This window comes from Armigeres subalbatus, chromosome 1 (assembly GCF_024139115.2).
Source record: "Armigeres subalbatus isolate Guangzhou_Male chromosome 1, GZ_Asu_2, whole genome shotgun sequence".
Lineage (NCBI taxonomy): Eukaryota > Metazoa > Arthropoda > Insecta > Diptera > Culicidae > Armigeres > Armigeres subalbatus.
In genome coordinates this window covers 312034021-312056237 of record NC_085139.1, presented here as the reverse complement: position 1 = coordinate 312056237, position 22217 = coordinate 312034021, and the positions used below count along the sequence as shown (strand labels likewise).

Below are 22217 nucleotides of genomic sequence, written 5' to 3'. Positions count from 1 at the left end.
TAAATTTTACGTGTTTTCAAGACTTTTTAAAAAAATCGTAAATCCCAAAATCCGCGTAAAAAAATCGCGTAAAAAGCAACCCCAGTGTATGTTGAATTCTAATTAATGTTGTAAATGCAGTGCTTATTGCCCACATTTCGACGGTTGAAAGATTTGGTGCAATTCTAGTACGCTGCTTAAAAATTACTCAATTGTGATAGTAATGGGCTGCGCCACGGCTAAAATGATTAATGATTCAATGTGTGAATGCAAACAGTGTTTTTGTTCATTAAAAAATAAAAATATAAGCCTAACTGCTTGTTTTATTGAAAAACAAAAACAATAGTGTCCAACTAGGAAATTTGCTCCGTCGAATGAAACCAGTTGCACTCGAATCTGTTAAGTCCTTCTATATGAAACGCGATTGACAAAAAATATTTATGGGCTACATATATAGGGATAATGATAAATTTTGGACATTTGAATATATTTTGAACTTTTGGCTATGTTTTGCATGTTTTGCCTTTCTCGTATACATACGTATAAAGGCTATATGTTCGCTCCGAAAATGAACTTTTTATAGGAGGCCCGGAGACCCATAGTGTTATATACCGATCGACTCAGCTCGACGAATTGAGGTGATGTCTGTGTGTGTGTGTATGTGTGTATGTGTGTATGTATGTATGTATGTGTGTGCGCAAAACTATGCAAAAATGTCACTCATTTTTTAGGCACTTATCCTCCACCGCTCGCAACAAGTTGCATTCGACGCAGGATACTATCCCATTGTTTCCTATTGAAAATTAGCCAGATCGGACTATGGGCTCGATAATTATGGCCAAAATACCACTTTTTTTCTAAAAAAAATTGGGTAAAAAAATGTCACTAATTTTTCAGGCACTTATCCTTAACCGATTTACTCGCAACAAGTTACATTCGACGCAGAATACTATCCCATTGTTTCCTATTGAAAATTGGCCAGATCGGACTGGGCTCAAGAGAAATGGCCAAAATACTATTTTTATAATGCACGAGAAAGGCACCATCACCGCTAGGTGGATTCCCATATTTATTAATTTTCGTCAACCGTCGTAGACTAGTACATATAAATATACATAATTTTCATTTCTTAATGCTAATATACATAAATTGTGAAGTATTTACCATATATTTATAATAACAAATTAACTAGAGATTAAATAGTACAGATAAAAAATGTTATATCTTTTGTCTTATGTGTTGCGATTTCGAATTCTATTAAAATATGTTTTAAGATTCTGCCGAGACATTGTAAAGTCGATAGCTTCGCAGTGTTGATTGTAAATGTTCATTATTCGATTCAAAGGTCCAAATTTGGCATAATTTGTTCGATGATAGTTTGTTATAAATAAGGTGCGATTACGAAGTTGCCTTGAAGGAATATAAAAGTTTAATTTTGATAAGATTTCAGGTGAATCAACACGTTGCGAAACGATATCATTTACGAAGGAAACCATTGCTATTTTACGCCGCTCTTTCAAAGTCTGTATGTCAATAAGCATGCAGCGTGCTTTGTATGATGGGAGTGGAAATGATGTCCAGCCTAATTCACGAAGAGCAAATAGTAAAAATTGCTTTTGTACAGATTCTAATCTCTCTTCGTGCGTGATTGAGAAAGGAGACCATACAATACTGCAATATTCCATTATTGATCTAACATAAGCTACATAAAGTGTTTTAATTGTATATGGGTCATGAAAGTTATAGCAGAAACGCTTTATGAACCCTAGCATGTTATTAGCCCTGTGAATGATTGTGTTGTAGTGGTTGTCGTAGCCGAGCTAAACCATCAGCCGAATCCACTCGCGTTGGACGCAGACACCAAATCTACGTGTTTTCGCTCTAAGAAATGGACAATGAATGACGATCATAATGCCTTTCATCATCAACGCGCATTCATCGGATAGATGGTTTCTCTTTCTGGCATACACAATCACATCCTAATCGCATACCCCTTCTTGTCAATTCTCATCTTTTCATCTTCTTTCGTTCAGTTTTCAGGGCATCCTGCCAAGATGAATATACATTTGTAAAAAACAAATCTACTTCCTACCTTCTTGTAAAACCTCTGTGTTACACTGTTATTAAGAATAAGCAAATGTGTTCTACTAATCCAAAGCAATGATTACATGCTCATCATATCTCCCACAGTGGTCTACGAAAGAAAGTTTAGAGTCTAAGATTACTCCTAAGTCCCTTACTCTTTCACATTTTTCCACATTCTGATTTCCTAATGCGATTGAAATGTTTGGTATTGTTCTTTTTCTGCTAAATGATATTAAGTTGCATTTCTTTACATTCAGTTCTAATAGGCTTTTCTTGCACCATATGTAGAATTTGTCTATTTCATTGCGGAATACATTGATGTCGACTTCATTTCTTATTTCCATAAAGAGCTTCATATCATCGGCATAAATTAACACTTTAATGTTTTTCAGAATGAAGGAAATGTCGTTTACGTACAAGATAAAAAGAAGAGGGCCCAAATGAGAGCCGTGAGGGACTCCCGAAGTTACTTGAATTGGTTTTGATTTGTGTCCATTAAATTTGATAATTTGTTGGCGGTCAGTTAGGTATGATTCAAGCCATTTCAGGAGTCGTGGTTCAATTCCAATTTTGTGTAGTTTAAAAAGCAGCATCGGTATATCAATGCGATCGAATGTCTTGCTAAAGTCCGTATATAGAGCTTCTACATGGTTGCCGTTAACCATTGCATTCAATGAAAAGTCTACGAATTGAAGCAGATTTGTTGAGGTCGAACGACCTTTAAAAAAGCCGTGTTATGTGTCAGTTACTCTGTTTTTGATCTGCAAAAATAGCTTCTCGTTGACAATTGCCTCGAAAAGTTTTGGAATGCAAGAGATAAGGGCTATGCCACGATAATTACGTACGTCTGATTTTCGACCAGATTTAAATATTGGTACTAGAAAAGAGCTTTTCCATATTTTTGGGAAGATTCCAGATTCCAGAGACTTATTGAAAAGCCAATATAGAGGAGTAGTGAGTTCTTTTGCTATTTTTTAATAAATACTGGTGGAATCGTGTCCGGGCCAGGTCCCTTCGAAGCATCCAAGTTCATTAGAGCGTCGAAAATTTCCTGAACTTGAATTTGATTCACACCAACATCTCTGAAAAATTCTGGATAAAACTCTAAATAATCGCGGTCGCGATCTTCTTCCGAAAATGTAGTATAGTTTTCTTGAGAAAAACTGGCAAATAAATTACAGTTTTTTTCCGAGCTATCGCCAACATTTTCGTCGAGGTGCATTACAGATGGAAAATTGTCTGATTTTAATTTTGTTTTTACGCAATTAAAAAAGTTCTTTGGACAGGACTTTATTTCAAGCTCAATTTTTGAATTATATTTTTCAAGTGCATTACTGATGGCTAGATTCAGTTGGTCGCAGATTTCCAAATATTTCGCTAAGTTTTGATCACTCTCTTCTTTCTTGTAGATTTTATGTGCTTTTTGTTTGCGATTTTTCAAGTTTTTGATTTGACTATTGTACCAGCTTGGACTTTTTGTATTTCTTTGTCGTCGTTTTTTCTTAAGTGGAATTTCTTGTTCAATTATTTGCTGTAAAGTTTCGTTAAAAGTGTATGCAGCAGTATCGATGTTTCCTTCATTCCTTATAATTGACTGCCAATTAATACTATTTAATCTTAGTTTAATTCTTTCATAGTCTGCTGAATGGTATTCGAAGACTTCCTCGTACTCATATTCGTTGGGTCTTTGGTGGCGTGAATGATTAAAGAATATTCGATTGCTGTGTGAAACGCTTCATTTTTCCACAATGGATTTAATGATTCAGTCACACAGAAATCTTCATATACGTTAGTTAATAAAAAGTCCAAATAGCATTGCTGTCTGTTTTTTATATGGTTAATTTGATTAAGCCCAAGTTTAGAGGTTGAATCGAAAATAAATTGCAATGTTTCATTGTCCCCAACGACTGGGAGTAGAATACTTTCATTTTCAGAGTCCAGAATGAAATCGGTATTGCGTTGGTTAAAGTCACCATAGATGTGAACTTTAACCTCTGGAGGGAGTTGTGATAAAATTTGTTCAGCACATTGGAAAAAACTTTCATACGTGCTTTTATGAGCATGGTCAGGTGGAAAATACACCGAGGCAAACACGTGTGTTTCACCTGCGATGTATGATTTCACCCAAACATGCTCAAATTCTTTAAATTTAGATGTAGGAATCATTTCTGAATTAAAGGTAGTCGAAATAGCTACAAGAACTCCCCCACCTGATTTTCTATTGGACTCATGAAAATTTCTGTCGTTTCGAAATACATTAAAGCCGCTTCCAAATACTTCTTCACTTTTTACGCTTCCGTCCCAGCTAGTTTCGGTAGCCAAAATGGCCGAAAAAGACGTGCTCAAAATGTTTTTATAAATTTCTTTCATTTTAGCTGGACTTTTCATGCGATTGAAATTTTGACAATATATCGAAACTTCAGTCACATTCTGTTTAAATTCTGAAGAAGTTTTTGGCTGCTCGTCGGTCAAAGAAATAGTGCTCTTGTGAAGGGATGTCGGTGGTCGAGAATAAACGGATGCATCCGACTGTCTGGAATTACTGCATTCTTCAACCGGCCGCCAACACACAATATCCCTCCAACAAGTTGCGGGTTTAGTCCAGCTATTCTCGACGAGTCTTGTACCTGCTCATACTTAGCGATGTCCCCAAACTCCTGAACAAAACTTTCTCGCTGGGATTGCTTTACCAGTCCTTTCATGGCTTCGTTGTACTCCTGAGAAGTGATGTAGCCTAGAAATACTACAATAAGAGATCGGCGAAGACGCCATCTTGTTTCCAATCGAACCGTCAAAAGCGGTTCCAATTCGACTTGTTTACTTTTTGCATCCATAAGAAGCAAGCAAAAAGTTCAAGTGATGCCAGTATTATTTTCACTATTTCATGCATTTTCATACGTTGCCATTTCGACAGTTTTTCACTCCGCCGGTCTCTGGTTATAGGGTGGCTAATGTAGCCAACTTTCTTGTCTAACCGATTTTCTGGTGAAGAATTCCATTTGAATCGACGGATATAGGCTGTCAACCGCACCAGGTCTGCTAGCGACGAACGAAGGCCAAAAATCTCACTTGGTGAAACGGCTGGAAGAACAGCGACGACAGCCTTTTCTTCCAAATTCACTTTGTCGATGGTGCTCTCGTCGATCTGCTTGGAATCAGGCCAGAATTGCCGATCCAACATCAGCCAACTCGGTCCGTGGAACCAGCGCGCTTCGTACTGCAGTTGTGTCGGGGACATGCCACGGGAAATAATATCTGCAGGATTGTCTTCTCCAGCAACGTGGTTCCATTCACCATCCTTCGTAACATGCTGAATTTCGGAGACGCGATTCGCCACAAACTGCTTCCATCTTGAGGGCGACGATGACAACCAGCAAACGACAATGGTTGAATCGGTCCAGAAGTAACGCCTGGCGACAATGTGGATGTTTTTGACGACCTTTTCGTACAGGTGTGCCAGTAGCAGTGCCGACGACAACTCTAGACGGGGAATGGACAGCGACTTCTTGTTTTTATTTAAATTCTCGAGCGGCGCCACTCGAGATTTGGAGGTCAGTAGATGCACGTGTACGCTTCCGTCTACCGCTACAGTGCGGATGTATATGCAAGCTCCATAAGCCTTAACTGAAGCGTCGCAGAAGCCGTGGATCTCAACAAACTTGTTGGTGCAACTAGTACCTATCCATCGTGGGACAGCGATTTCGGCTAGACCTACCAAATTCCGCCGGTATTCACGCCACTGCTCTTGTAATGGTGTGTTCAAAGGATCGTCCCACTCGCAGTCGTATTTCCAGAGCTCCTGCAGGAAAATCTTTGCTTGAACGATGACCGGGCCTACTAGACCCAGCGGGTCGAATAGTCGGGACGCATCCGACAGGGCACTTCTCTTGGTAATTTCTGCAGACTCGTCCCATTCTGGCGAACTAAACCGGAAGCAGTCGGTGTTGGGCTCCCAGGTCAAACCAAGAGTTTTCACAGCAGCGGTCGATGAATCCAATTCCAAAATCGAACGCTCGTCCCTCAATTCCTCCGGCACCGCTGACAGCAATTCTTTGCTGTTAGAGTTCCACTTTCGCAGAGAGAATCCAGCAGATTGCAGCAATCCTATCATCTGGCCGATGAGCTCTTTCCCTTCTTCGATATTATCTACACCAGACAGCATATCATCCACGTAGAAATCCTTCCTGAGGAGCTTGGCAGCTCTGGGGTATGCACCTTGTCCTTCGTCTGACAGGCGCTTCAGACACTTTGTGGGTAAGTATGGAGCTGATGCCGTACCGTACGTAACCGTGACAAGAGCGAATGTTCGAATTGGTTCCGCTGCACTATTTCTCCATACGATCTTCTGCAGCTGCTGATCGGCAGGATTCAACAGTATCATACGATACATTTTGGCAACGTCTCCTACGAGAGCGAATCGGTGTGTTCGAAAGCGGAGTGCAATGTCTACTATCATGTCCTGAACAACGGGTCCCACCATCAGAGCATCGTTCAGGGAAATGCCGCTAGATGTCCGACACGACGCATCGAAAACGACTCGTAACTTTGTCGTAGTGCTGTCCGGCTTCAAAACAGCATGATGAGGCAAGTAATATGACGACGCACTCGTTTCTTCCTCGGAAAGCTCTCGCATGTGACCCATGGCCAAATATTCGCCCATGAACTCCGTGTAATATACCTTCAACTCCGGATTCATTGCTTACCTCCGTTCCATCCTCATGAAACGCTTGACTGCTTGACTTGATTATTCCTTCTTTCTTCGTCAATGTAGCCACGTATCTGCCTTCTTCGTTTCTGAACGTTGTTTGTCGAAGAATTCCTCGCAGGCCGACTCTTCGATCGAAAATGTACTAGCTGAATGACAATTCCACTTCCCAGAATCTTGACAGCTGATCCGGTATCTCCGCCGTTGAGCACACGTGCACCACGGAGTATGAAGCACTAACAGGACCTTCAGGAACACGACCAGAAATAATCCATCCTAATACAGTGTCTTGCATTGTCGGACCATCATCCGTAACCTTCCGTCTTTCCTCCTTTAGCAGCTCCATGTAATATTCAGCTCCGATGATAAGGTCGATCGGTCCTGTTTCGAAGAATCTGGGATCCGCAAGAAGCGTCGAATCTGGGATATTCCACGTTGCAACAGAGAAGCTTGCCATAGGCAGTGACACGGTGAGCTCCGGCAGCACGTGGAACTGCATCTCTTCGACGAACGATGAAATATTTAACGATCTAGGACTCACTACGGCGGTAACCAGCCTGGTGGAAGCAATTTGAGACGATCCAATGCCTTGAATCGCCAAATAGACTGGCATTTCATCTAGCCTTAGTTTGCTAGCGAAACTTGAAGTCATTAGACAGTGCTGCGAGCACGAATCCAGCAACGCTCGGGCAAGCACGGATTTGCCGTAGCGGTCTTTAACGCTGACCAATGCGGTGGATAAAATTATGTTTTGCGTCGGTGTTATGGGGAAGGCTACATGTGTTTGGCTTGTGGTGGCGTGTTCTGTGGCTGGCTGTGTGTGTGAGTCTTGTGTATTGGCAGTGTTAGCGGTCCGAGTCTGTTGGTTCGGTGGTGTAAATCGCTGTTGTGGCTGTCTGTGTTGTTGGTTGACTGTCAGAGGTCTTGACTGCGTGGGTGGATCGGAGGATCCAGACTGTTCAGTGTGCAGCAGTGTGTGATGCTTCTGACGACACTGACGATACGTTCCCTTCTCGCACGTTCTGGCAAAATGACCCGGATATAAACAATTTCGACAAAGTTTGTTCCTGTTGGCGGCCTCAATTCTGTCCGACACGCTCATACGCTGGAATCTGATGCACTGGAACACGGAATGGCGCGGCTCGTTGCAAAACCAGCATTTCGCCACCGATTTAACCGTTGTGTGGCAAATTGCCGGACGTGTTGATCGTTGCTGGTTGGAGCTAATGGGATTGACCGGCACCACAGACTGCAATACAGAACAATGGCTCTTGAGGAAGTCCATCAAGTCTCTGTACTTAGCCACTTCCTTGCTGTTGTGGTGGGTTTCCCACTGCCGTAAAGTCGTCAAGTCCAATCTGGCACACACCATGTAAGCCAGAATGGTGCTCCAATCCGACGGCTTCTCTCCGATCTTCTCAAGCATCTGCAGGTTCTTCTCGAAGTCACCTATTAGTTGGTTGAGTCCCCCATAGCTCTCCTTCTTGAGACTCTCCACCGCAAAGAGAGCATCGAGATGCGCCTTGACAATTAGCTTCTTGTTCTCGTAGCGACTCTCAAGCGATTTCCATGCTACCGCATAATTGGCCGCAGACAAGTCGATGGAACTCACTTCCTGCAGAGCGTCGCCAGCCAAAGAAGACCGGAGATAGGTAAAACGATCGACATCCGAAAGCAGGAGATTATCGTGGATGAGGCTTCGGAAACTGTCTCGGTATGGCACCCAGTCGTGAATCTTCCCACTAAACGATGGCAGCTTTATCTCCGGGAGTTTCACCTTTGCAAACTGGGATGCCGGCTGCTGACTTGTAGAACCCGCTGATACATTTGAGCCTACCGTTTTGAAGGCTAGCAGGTCTGCCTTCAGGGAATAAAAGCTATCTTCAAACTCCTGCCTCACTTTGTCGTTAGCCACCGTCAGCGCTTCTTCTTCTTGAATATCGCCCTTCTCGACTGCGTCTTCTAAAAGAAGCTCAATCTGCATACGGATTTCGACGAACTGCCCATATACCTTCTCTAATGCCTCCAGACGTACACAGACCTGTCGCGCATCTCTGCATGCTTGATAACTTGCGACGAACTGCTGAATTCCTTCAAGCGATTTCCGGAGCTGATGCTCCTTTTTACTCAGCGTTCTGAGATCTGGCATTTTCCACTTCACTGGCACTTGAAACAATGCTTGGGAAACACTGTTCTCATATTAAATGCACTTCACTGCACTGACGAAGCCAAGTTCACAACACTGCACTTTCTTGTCTCACTTTGCACAACAATCGACTCGACGAACCACCCAACGCGACCACGGAATGACAGAACTGGCCACCCTAGTTGACAGCAGCAGAGGGAATCAACCTTGTAACCAACGAAATCGTAGAAAAAACCAGCGAAAACCGAGACCAAACAAACTTTAACGGGCGGACACCAGGGCTACTGTTCCAAAAGAATATGGACTCACATGCAATTAATCAATTTATTTGCCATTCAGCCACAGACTATAATGTGCAATACATGCAATTCGCCACCAAATCATGCACTCTACTCCCTTTTCTCCGCTCTTGTTCCATAAATCCGATCCTGCTCCAGATCGTATATCAGCAACTTTTCGCAATGTCCGTCCTCAACTTCAATGCTCCAGATCAGCTCCACACAATACCGCACTCTGGCGCGTTTATCAGTTGACGATGGCGTTTTTCGTGTCGAAAAATGGTGAACACCGTTGTTGTCGTTTTGTTATTCACCGTCACCGCTATACAATTTTCACCGCTTTGTGATCATCACTTTTTGTCCATTAGTCCGTGAATTGTTCGTGACTATCCACTTTTATTGTCCACTTTTACGAAATGTCCGAAAACCTTCACCGGGAATTCACAATCCGGATCAAAGGACCAAATGTTCGCGCGCCACTTTAAGACGGTGTTTGCGCTCGCACCAACGAACGGCGTCATCGAGCTGCAGCGCGCGCAGATAGGAAACAATATTGCTTTGTAGCCATTCATCACATCATCCCTGCTTCGATAGACAGCTACGCGCGCAAATGCTGCATCCACGGTTTGCGCGCCAAACGATCACGCGCCCGAATTTAATTGTTAATTGTCTGTGCTGTTTTAATTGTTCTATTGCCTATAAAAGGCAAATCTTGTCCGTACTTTATATATAGTGTTTATCGTTCCCCACCGAGTAGGCACGCTGCCTCTCGGTGGCAATAAATTAGATTCAAAATTTAAAAGTAAAAAGTGTCGTTTATTCGTCGTCGTCGATCCAACCATTTCCACACAACGTAGGGCCCAATCTCTGGCCGCAACATGGTGCCGTGACCAGGATTAGCCGTAAGAAGCGGCCCCCGAACCATCAAGCTCAGTGGCGTATCACCGATAGAAAGCCATCCGAACCGGCGTGTTCAATTCGATAACACATCCATTCTCCTGCTGGTCGAATCATCCGGTATCCCGTCCAACAGTAATGTGTTTCCGAAGCACCCGCTTCACTGTTGATTCGACCATCATCCGTTCCGCTGGCACCTGGGAATCCGACCTGAAACTGGGTGAAGCCAGGTCATGTTGTTAGTATATGCAACAGGACCCCCCAAAGTCCAGCATCCAAACCAACAATCATCATCCATCCACATCGTCACCACAGTGAGATAATTAATCGAATCCAACCCATTGTACCTACGAGAAAGCAAACACCATTCCAAATCGGACGACAGCGAAAAACAGTTTATGTTGCACCAACGGCTCGGGAGTGGCAGGATGTGGCCTCAGAGGACCCTACTCGAACGGCACTGACTCACTAGCACTTCCGGACACCAAGTTACACTTAATCAAATACGGCGAGCAAATAACAAGTCCACTTTATTGGCACTACTAGAATTTTAATCTTAAAGCGACTGTTTTATTTGGGCAACGATTATCAACTGACTTTATTTTAATTTTAACAGCAGAGTAGAAGTAGGTTCGTGTGTTGGTGAGCAATATGAGTACATATATCAAACGATATTTTTCTCCCCCAATCTCCCAGTTGACCTAACGTAAAGCTAGTTTTACATTTATTGCTAATCCTAAACATCGCCGCCACCTTGAAATAATTTAATTTTAAATTTTTAATTCAATTTCTCCCACTGTGCATACCCGCTACTGAAAATTACAACAGGAAAAAAGGAAAAAACAAAGTGTGTACGGTGCTTAACTATATGCAAAACAATCTGTCAACTAATTTCCCTTTCTTCTTGACGTTTTTCTACTGCTTTCCGTTGTTGGTGTCGCTGTCATCTCGTTCGGCATCAGGATTATTTCGTTCGCTGTTGTCTCCCGGAACGGTTTCGTCGTCGCCATCGTTGTAGGAAGGAAGCAGACAAATTTTTGTAATTGGCCGCTTGATGATACCACGGAAGTCTTCAAGGTCACCACTCGCGTCAGCTGATCGTGGCCAGGATGGATACTTACGATGCGAGCTAGTGGCCATTTCACTGGATGTTGCTGTTCGTCGACAAGGATCACCATTCGACCAGGCAGAAAAGCGTCATTCGGCTTGTGATTTTCACACACAGCTGCAGCTCTTGCAAATATTCGCGCCGCCATTGATGCCAAAATTGTTGGTACGTTCGCTGGGTAGCTTGAAGGCGGTCGAGCAGGCAGATGGAAACTCTGGTGAGATCTTGCTCTGGAATCGCTTGTTGATCCGATTAGGAAGTGAGCAGGAGTGAGGCACGATAAATCGTTCGGGTCTTCAGATAGAGGTACCAGTGGTCGACTGTTCATTGCCGCTTCGATTTGGGTTAGCAGTGTCGTCATCTCTTCGAAAGTCAGCCGAGAATTTCCCAGCTGTCGGTACAGGTGCGTTTTGGCGACTTTTACGGCCGCTTCCCATAGTCCACCAAAGTGCGGCGCTTTTGGTGGACACAGATGCCAGGTGATGGATTCATTCGCGCAGAAGGAGTGAATATTTTGGTTGCTATCCAAGAAGAAACGTTGAATGTGCTCCAGCTCGTTTTTTGCCCCCTCGAAATTTTTCCCGTTATCGGAGTAGACATCGGTAGGTCGTCCCCGACGAGACACAAATCTGCGGAATGCTGCCAGGAATGCTGATGTGGAGAGGTCTCCGACCAGCTCGATATGGACGGCTTTGGTGCTAAAACACACGAAGATGCAAATATAGGCCTTCGCTGGAGATGCTCGTTTGTGGATTGCTTTCAGGTACACTGGGCCGGCAAAGTCCATGCCGGTGATGCAGAAGGGACGGCTGGGTCGTATGCGATGAATCGGAAGTTGTCCTAGCTGCTGCGTTGCGGGAACGGGACTTGCTCGGGTGCAGCGGAAACAGGCATGTATGATGCTGCGCACTAATGCGGGTCCTCGAATCGATTTCCGTCAATCAGCACCATCAACCAGAGCCAGCGCAGCCCCCAGCCTCTTTCTCCAAAAGGTCATTCCCGATGAAAGTTTCTTCCCATGCTGCCGTCGAAAGTCCTTCCCTGAAATGCTATGCTTGCGATCAACGTCATCCGTTAATCAAGTGCTACAAATTCGAAAAGTTGCCGATCTCCGAGAAAATGAGTCTCATTAATTCCAAACGCCTTTGCCTCAATTGCTTCCGCAACGATCACCTCGCGCGAAACTGCAATTCCAAGTACAGTTGTAAAGTTTGTCAGAAACGTCATCATTCGCTCATCCACGCCGCCTATGTAGACCATTCCAACAGATCCAATGCTGCTACTCCGTCTTCGTCGAGCGCCTCGATAGTATAGTGGTCAGTATCCCCGCCTGTCACGCGGGAGACCGGGGTTCGATTCCCCGTCGGGGAGCCACAATGTTTCGTCCAGGGTGGGACGACCCTACGTTGTGTTTCACTTCTATTGGGATTCCGACGACGAGTAACAACAACTGCTTGATGACTTTTACTATTGATTTATTACCTCCGAGAGGCAGCGTGCCAGCTCGGAGGTTACGTTAACGATACTGTACATCACATGGTTTGAGGAGTCGCCTTTTATAGGCGACTCTTAGTACGGCAGGACAATTATATAATAATGTTACAACTATTGGGGACGTGTGCACAAACATTCAAATTTAAATTCTAATTGGACTTACACAGCGCGCCACTGCTATGCACATAACGCAAGCAGTTGGCGCGAGAACAGTGAATAACAAAAGTGACACAAAATAAAAGGCGCACACACGCTGCACTGTTAGGCTTCAACAGCAGCTACGACGATGAGCACAGTTCGTGATCGAACATACTGCCCCCCAAAACGAACGTTTTCTGATTCCTCTTTGCGGTCGGCTCGGGCTGCTGTTGTTGATCGTTCTATTGCTAATGTAGTTTCTGATAGTGCAATCAATTTGTGCACACGCTTGGTTTGGCTGATGCAGGGCGGTTACCGGATATTGATCGGTAACGCAGACGGTCCGGTGATGAATTGGACAATTTGCAGATGCGGCGCTACGGCCAACGGAATTCGATGCGATGATCCGATGATGATGTTGACGAGGTTGTGATTCGGCGCTACGGCCAACGGAATTGGACGTGGTCCACGAAAATGACGCAAGGGTCGAAATGGCGCTACGGCCGGATGGGTTGACGCTAACGGTCCGAGGGAAAACTGGACGCAGTGGTCCGGAATGGCGCTACGGCCGGGAAGGTGACGCAGATGGTCCAAAATGGCGCTACGGCCGGGTGGGTTGACGCTGGTGGTCCAAAATGGCGCTACGGCCGGGTGAGTTGACGCTGGTGGTCCAAAATGGCGCTACGGCCGGGTAGATTGACGCAGACTGTCCGAAATGGCGCTGCGGCCGGGAATAACGCTGACGGTCCGAAAACAGCGCTGTGGCTGTGGTGACAGTATCGTGATGATATTCCTCCGTCGAATCGATGTGCACACTGGCTGGAAGGTGGCAGTCCGGTTCGATCGCTACTAGTCCACACTGAATAGCGAGGGATGAAGTGAACGGATGTTGCTTCCTGTCCGACGGGTTGGAGTGCAATTCATCAGCGGTTGCTTGTAGTCGTCCAGAAATCCTCCAAGTGCCATCCTGGTCACGGCGCCAATGTTTCGTCCAGGGTGGGACGACCCTACGTTGTGTTTCACTTCTATTGGGATTCCGACGACGAGTAACAACAACTGCTTGATGACTTTTACTATTGATTTATTACCTCCAAGAGGCAGCGTGCCAGCTCGGAGGTTACGTTAACGATACTGTACATCACATGGTTTGAGGAGTCGCCTTTTATAGGCGACTCTTAGTACGGCAGGACAATTATATAATAATGTTACAACTATTGGGGACGTGTGCACAAACATTCAAATTTAAATTCTAATTGGACTTACACAGAGCGCCACTGCTATGCACATAACGCAAGCAGTTGGCGCGAGAACAGTGAATAACAAAAGTGACACAAAATAAAAGGCGCACACACGCTGCACTGTTAGGCTTCAACAGCAGCTACGACGATGAGCACAGTTCGTGATCGAACAGACGGTTTTCGGACACTTAAAGAAAGTCGCGACGTTTGAGAAAACACTGCCTTTATTACGCGAACAGAAAAAAAAACTTAGCTTTATTTTCACTACTAAGTATGAACGAGTGTATCTTCTCGCGACGGTGGTTTATTCTGAACTGACTTATGCCTAATTCTATATACAAAAATCAGCTGTGGAACGATCGAAAGGTGATCGTTGCACCTACTACCACACTATCACATGTAAAAACGACCAGCAAAACACTGGAAGTGAAACAGGCCAAGAGTTTTTGGCAAATGAAAAAGGATAGCTAGTGATAACGATAGTGTGGAACATAAGTGGTGATTCACTTACTATTCACTTCTGTCTCGCTTGACCACACATATTACACCTTTTTTCTCATTTCTCACTTCTTTCTTCTCACTTTTTATTCGGGCTAACGGCTGTGGCCAAATGACCTTCGGGACTGACGGCCTTCGCTCTTATGACCCAGCATCGTACCTCCATTAAAAATCTTCCCTCAGCCCATTGATACGGGAGTCTGGCAGAAGGAAGGTCGTGCGATATGTGCCATCACAAATATTGCCCTCCGCTCGCTTTCAAATCGACTTCTATAAAAACATTCTTCATGCCTGCCGTATCCTAACGGAACTATCAATTCCATACTTTCGCCTTTAGTTCTATCATGAACATGTACGTCTAAGTTTGGAAGATAATATTAGCATTTCCATATCATTGTAAATTTTACGTGTTTTCAAGACTTTTTCGAAAAATCGTAAATCCTAAAATCCGCGTAAAAAGCATGAATTCGAATTAATGTTGAAAATGCAGTGCTTGTTGCCTACATTTCGGCGGTTAAAAGCTTTCGTGTAATTCTAGTACGCTGCTTTTATAATTACTATAATTACTCAATTGTGAGAGTAATGGGTTGCGCCACCACGGTGCCCCGGTAGACCGTTATTATAAAATAAAAATGTCCATCAAAACCAAGTACAGGGCTCGATTCCTGTGGTAATTCTGCACCTCTGGACCAATTTTTAAAAAATCCCTAGGACGAATCTCGAGAAATCTTGATTTGAAGTTTAAAGTTAAGAAATTTCAAACGAATCCATATAAGAATCCAATAATATCACCAACAACCCTGATTAATCCACCTAGATAGATGTCCTTCAATTCTTCTTGTACCTGCCGGTCGGAAGTAACCAGCAGATTTGCAGGGTTGTCCGGCATTCTTGTAATATGCCCTGCCCATCGTACCCTTCTAGCTTTAGCTACCTTCTGGGTACAGGGTTCAGCGTAAAGCTGGGCGAGCTCTTGTTTCATCCGTCGCCACACATCGTTCTCTTGCACAACACCAAATATGGTTCTAAGCACGCGTTGCCGTTATTAGAACTATAAATATTTTCAACTGACTTATCTTACCCAGAGCCGTAGCGTAAAGTGCCAGCGCCCTTGGCGAAACCATCGTTGGGCGCCCTTCTCTAAATAAGAGAAAAAAAGCGCAATATTTACATTCAGGGGCTGAATGGTCGGGGTTCAGCCAAATCGCCAAAACAAAATTAACCATTTTCTTGCACATATATTCTTCTACCCTATAGTTGATGATATCCAACATAAAATGTACAAATGAATTGATATGAATCACTTTCGGTTTTCATTCTACGAACAAAATATCGAAAGTCAGTCAAAAAGGCGCGGTTTCGCTGAACCCCGACCAAATATTCATAAAATGCCTAGAAATGTTTACGTAAATAAACAAACGCAGTTTGCTTTTTCTCCAGAGCCCATGTCTTGCTAGATCTAGTACAGTAGACGTTCGATAACTGTCCGATTGACAACCGTTTGACGTCTAGAATGCGTTGCAGTTATCGAACGGCATTCGTTAACTGAAAAGTAAACATTTTGCAGTTATCGAACGGCTACTGTAGATGGGTCAAGACCCAAGTAACCAGAAGTTCCTTTAAGAGTACGTTTTTCGCTTAAGCAGCACAGTGAAGCTGATTAAGCGAAAAAGTACTCTCAAAGGAACTTTTGGTTACATGGGGAAAGTCCAACTATAGTCTAGGGAAAAAACTCCTATTTTGAGTAGGTTGTTGACCGGAATCGCCATTGGAACTATTCAGATCAAGAAAAGTCCAACGCTGGAGAGAGTCTTTCAATGGTTTTGAGACATGAATGTGAATGAAATCGCCATCGAATCTATTCGAATCAAGAAAAAAACAACTCCGGAATGGGTCTGACAGTGGTTTGGAACCACTACTTGACCTACACAGATAAAAATATGTTGAGATTTTAAATGTATTTTCATGCACATATTTGGAGCATGCAAATAAACGTAGCAACATTCAATCGTTCTTTGAAATCGAAATAAATTCAAACCGTGCTTGCTTGTAAAATGCAGTCAAATTTAATAAATCGCTTGATTTGAGCATTCTTACAGCGGCACACTAGGAGTTAACTTTCTGAAATGGTCGGAATTACCATCGGTAGGAGAAAGATAAAAAAAAATCCAACCCAGGACTAATCTAGAATTGTTACTAGAAGAAAAGAAGAATAATCTGTAATGAACATTCTTATCCAATCAATTAATGCCCACTAACAATTTAACAAAGCAAAGTTTCAGGTACCAAAGGTAATTTGGACTGCATGAAGTAGGTCTGAATAATATATCTTAAATCTACACAATCTTATACAACTACTTCCTGGTTTCAGTTAAGGATTTTCCTGAATTTTGTAAATCGGTCGGTTATGGTCGGTTATTCCTGGAAGGAATTCAAATAGAAAAGCTAAATATTCTCTCCAGAATTTATTTCCCACGTATATTAAACATTATGGTTATGGTAGTCCCTCAAAGACCGTAATATTTAGTGGATAAAAATTCAACTATTTGCATCCACACAATATGGGTATCAAACTTCATAATTTTCAAATAACTTTTAAAATATGATAAACTCAGAATTGTTTCTTGTTTAACAAACCACCCGATTCCGAAAGTCCCTGAAAACCCGGAGAAGCAAGCAAATAAGAAATATTTTTACATGTGTTTACCTTAGACTTTTAGATTAACTCACAGTCGATTAAGTTATTAGATTATTCCTGAGTAATAAAATTATTATATATTATATATATACTATTATATAAGCATTGATTTTGGCGCCCCTGAAGACTGGCGCCCTTGGCGGGGGCCAACCACACGCTACGGCTCTGATCTTACCAAACTGACTTAAGTATGTTTTTGTATGGCTAACTTGCTCGAGTTTAGTATAAGTGTTGTTTCCAATGTTTAATACAATAAAAGGTAAAAATTAATTTTAATTTAGTATTTATGTTCATAAAGGAGAGAAGTAAGACCAGAGTTCGTGTAGAATAATAGTAGTTACAAGCTGTTATACTCGATCACAGCACTTATAAACCGATCTTTGCGGCCAAATCTCGTCAAAGTTCTAATCAACGGACTAGAAAAAGCATGTTTGATGTGTAAGCCAAAACCTATTCCGGTACCTCTACTGAATTCTGAAACATGATAATTCAAGATATGGTACTTTGACATGAATGGAAGCTGCGGCTTTTTTCAGCTGCTAGCAAAGCCATCAATTGCTTCCTCAAAACCATGCTCGAGTTTCAAAGAGCTGTATCTTGCGTACCTTTTTTTTTTAATCACTCAGAACTTGCTGATTGAAATATTAATTAGAAAATTGTTATTGTTTAAGCAGAGTAATGACGTAATCCGAAAGATCGGGATTCTAGTGAACTCTATGCAATTTGTTGATGCCTCATCTGTACTTGATTCCCCCATAAATTTACTCAACATGGCACTTCTCGAGCAACTTTAAAATCGTATTAACAATTCCGAACTAGATGTGTAGTGACGGAGATAAGCAAAGGTTCATTTTGTTTCTTTATTGAAGTGTTTTTAAAAGTTCAAAAATTGAATATTTTATCTTCGTCGTAACCGAAAACCCAAAAGAATATGCACAAAGCTTGTAAAATTGTTTCTTTGTAATGTGCATTTTTCCTGATGTTTTCCTTGGTTCACGAGATCTCATTCTATATGCCGAGCTCACTCTTGAAAATCGTAGCTTTTCCTTACCGCTATCTTTGGAGTCATTATCAGTCCGATGATCCTTTTGCGGGGAAATTTCAGAATATGATAAAGCTCCGTCAATTCAATTGTTACAGCATCTGACGAAGATCTAACCTGTTATATAATGCTAAACAACTACACTACTTTAAACTAATCTTTAATCTGTTGGTTTTTTCATCAATTTTTTCCGTACTCCAATCTTTACTTCTGATGCTCGAATACATTTGTGAATACAATAAAAAATACAAACTTTAATCTGAATGGCATTCAACAAAGAATCTGCAGCCTGCACGTGAATTCATGAATGGTTCTAAACGAGAGGTAGTATTCTTGAAGATAGACGGCTTCAAGCCATACAAAAAACATACCTAAATCTATTTGGTGAGATTAATCAGTTGTAAAAATTTATAATTGTAATAGAGGCAACAAATGCAAACTGGTTGAAAACAACTTGGACCACTTTTTGGAAAGCTTTGAAGTTATTTTAGGGATATTATTGAATTTAAATACAGATTCTTTTGAAATTTCTTAATTAAAAACTTCAAATCAAGATTTCTTGAGACTCCTCCTAGGGATTTTTTTAAAAATTGGTCCAGAGGTGCAGAACTACCATAGGAATCGAGCCCTGTACTTGGTTTTGATGGACATTTTTATTTTAAAATAACGGTCTACCGGGGCACCGTGGCCACAGCTTAGATGATTAATGATTCAATGTGTGAGCATACAGAGTTTTTGTTTATTAAAAAATTAAAATATAAGCCAAACTGCTTGATTTATTGAAAAACAAAAACAATAGTGTCCAACTAGGAAATTTGTTCCGTCGAATGAAACCAGTTGCACTCGAATCTGTCAAGTCCTTCTATATGAAACTCGATTGGCAAAAAATATTTATGGGCTACATATATGTATAGGGTAAATGATATATTTTGGACATTTGAATATATTTTGAACTTTTGGCTATATTTTGCATGTTTTTATACTTAGCGTTTGTCAAATAAATAGAAATCATGTGTCTGTTTTGCCTCAGATGTCCAAAATACCATCGTTACCCTACACACTTTTGGAGTAAAATTATAGCCTTCTGGTACAACTTTGTTGTACGAGAAAGGTAAAAATGTATTACATATTACCGAACCGATCGGTTTATTTCTGTCAAATTGGTTTTTAGGTGAAGCCGATCATACGATTATAATTTGAAAACATTCGGAAAGACTTATTTTTAAACAAGTTGTTCTGTTCTTTAGTGATAACTAGGGATCGTAATTCTCACTCAATCTCACGAGTAGAAAATGCTCCCTCACGCTGATTTTCACCGAGAAATCGGTTTGCGGGAACAGAAAAAAGGTCTGATGAGAGATAACCATTTCTACCCCACTACCAGTGCTGCTGAACTAAAAAGCTGATTTGCTCGTTTCCTCACTCCTTTCTTCCTTTTCGTACCACTACCAAGTGCAAAAAGTGTAGCCTTTATGGAACAAACAACCTAATCCCTACATGCAGTCGATGTGGTGATATGCCCATAGTTACCGCATCCCATCGCAATTTTTGTTGATGTTCTAGGTTCGAGTCCCGTTGCGGTCATACAATTTTTGTAATTACTTACCGAAAACGAGTGAGTGAGGCGTTAAAGTGATGAAACGAAAAAAGAAATTCTTCAAGTAGACACGAATTACGCTTATCTTCTACACGCTTAAAATCAATAACACAGATATGTGTTTGCTTCACATAAAACGGACCTAATGCAGAACAACACCTAGATGAGCGACAGTTACACAGGCACAAAAATGCCTCGTACGGTCGTGATAACGGTCCTTTTTAACATGTTAACGTTTGTACAGATTCCTTGTTTCATGAGGAACCAAATACTGTTGAAAATATTGAAATCCACACACTTAAATCATTTCACAGATTTCGGTGAATTTTGCTTCAATTCACCGAAATCTCAACAGCAGATTTGTTCGGTAATTATTTCACCGATTTTCTGCGGTATTTTTCTTTGTTCAACTGTCAAAGCCACCAAAAAATCTGTAAAAATTTTTACCGAACAATTCTGCTGTTGAGATTTCGGTGAAATTTCACAGAAATCTGCGATTTATTTTAAGTGTGCAAGCTTCAATAAAACCACACGAGCTATTTTTGTGGCTGTGTAACTGTCGCTCATCTAGGTGTTGTTCTGCATTAGGTCCGTTTTGTGTGAAGCAAACATATCTCTGTGTTATTGATTTTAAGCGTGTAGGGACGCTCGAGAGAAAAGAAGAGTGGAAGAAAGATGTTTTTTACTACCAATTCCGAAAAAAAATTCGCCTTCGACCCAAAAATCGCTTGTTTTCGTCTCATCGAAATGAAAAGTACGAACCCACTGATAAACCGATCGAGTTCGGTAGGAACTGGAACCCGAGTACGGTCAAATTTTTTAAGTGTGCAGATTCTTCGAATTTCCACAAACAATTCTTTTGGATTTTCATATGAAATTCATTCCAAGGAGACTTTCTCCGAATTCTCAGCGCGAATATTTTTCATGTTTTTATTATAAAGACCTGCTCTTCTCTACATCTGAGAGAATTCTACAGTCAAAGTCCCATACGAATTGCTCCTATTTGCCACGTAAAGTTCTTCCAAACTTTCATGAGGAATTTTTCCGAAATTCTTCGAAACCATCTTTCGGGTTTTTCTTTCGACGCAAATTCCATCGAAATTCCATGGGAAACTCTTTCTAAATTCTATAACAAGACTTCTTCGAATCTCTAAGAATATTTGAGCAAACCGTTCCTGCAAGTATGGTTTTCAAGTTATTGATTTTAGTTTTAATCTTCAAGCTAAACTAAATAAACTAAATTGTGAACACTTCAGAATCACAATTAAAATAACCATAAACCACCTCGCATTTTCAGCGACACGTATTTTCATCTACAAGGAAGCAACAACAACCACAACCGCTTTATAAATTTCTTTGCTAACATTCATTGGTTTAGGATTAGGTAATTGAAAACGGGAGAAGGTCTCACATGATCGATTATGACAACCGTGTTAATATATAGGAAAGTTTGCGCCTAATGAACTAAACATAAAACAGTCGAAAAGAATCAATCATCATCTAAAAAGTTTGCCACGATACTTACATCCTCCACCGTGTCCAACGAGTGGAATATCACGTGATACCCATGCAGACCGGAGTGCTCCCGGCTCTGCCACGACACCAGCACCGAGTACGGCTGAATGTCCTGGATGGCAATCTTCATAATCATGGGAACGTCGCAAAACTCCAGCGGTTCCATGGCCAGCAAATTTTTCCCGTGCACCTCCGCCGGCTGTTCGCAGCGCACGTTCTCGCTGGTCCATTTTCGGTGATCGCTCAGCCACTCCCACAGTTCCTGCGTGTCGCACGAGCAGTTCAGATGGTTCTCTGGCGATGATTGGAGGGGGTGAAACAAGCAGAACAGGAAAATATGCCATAATCATAATCGTTCAACATCATTATCGCGGACCAGGATCGAACCCAATTGTGTACCCTTTCACGCCAACTTTTGCCAATCGCAATCAATTCTAAGTGGGGAATGCTTCACATTCATTTCCAGCTTTCGCATAATAGACATCGAACGGCACTGAAATTGATCCACAATTTGCTCCGTTTAGCAGAAAAAGGTTGCTTCCTATTAAGCTTGTTATGGTTTTATGACCTGTTGCCGGAATCGATGAATGCAAATTTTCATACCATAATTAGGAGCGTTTGGAATATGGTAGCTAGGCAAGCATACTTGGAGGAAGGAAAAAAACGATTTCGTTTACCCACCATAACAATTACGTTTGAAGGTTAGGAAAAAGTTGAATTAGCATAATGTCATTAATGACATTTTAAACCTTTTGACTCTCTAAGTATCAAGTGGAGAAATTCAGAAATTTGCCTGAAT

General features: G+C 42.0%; 1 protein-coding gene and 1 non-coding gene across 2 annotated transcripts in view; one reads left to right on the top strand and one right to left on the bottom strand.

Moving 5' to 3' along the window:
* The window catches only part of LOC134207928 (protein artichoke), a 203634-nt gene that overhangs the window by 8546 nt on the left and 172871 nt on the right, over window positions 1-22217 (bottom strand). The window contains exon 6 of the mRNA XM_062684005.1: window positions 21429-21712. Coding sequence (XP_062539989.1) covers window positions 21429-21712 — 284 coding nt within the window. The remainder of the gene's footprint in view (window positions 1-21428; window positions 21713-22217) is intronic.
* Window positions 12498-12572, top strand: Trnad-guc (transfer RNA aspartic acid (anticodon GUC)). Its single transcript has one exon. It is a non-coding gene; the product is annotated as a tRNA-Asp (tRNA).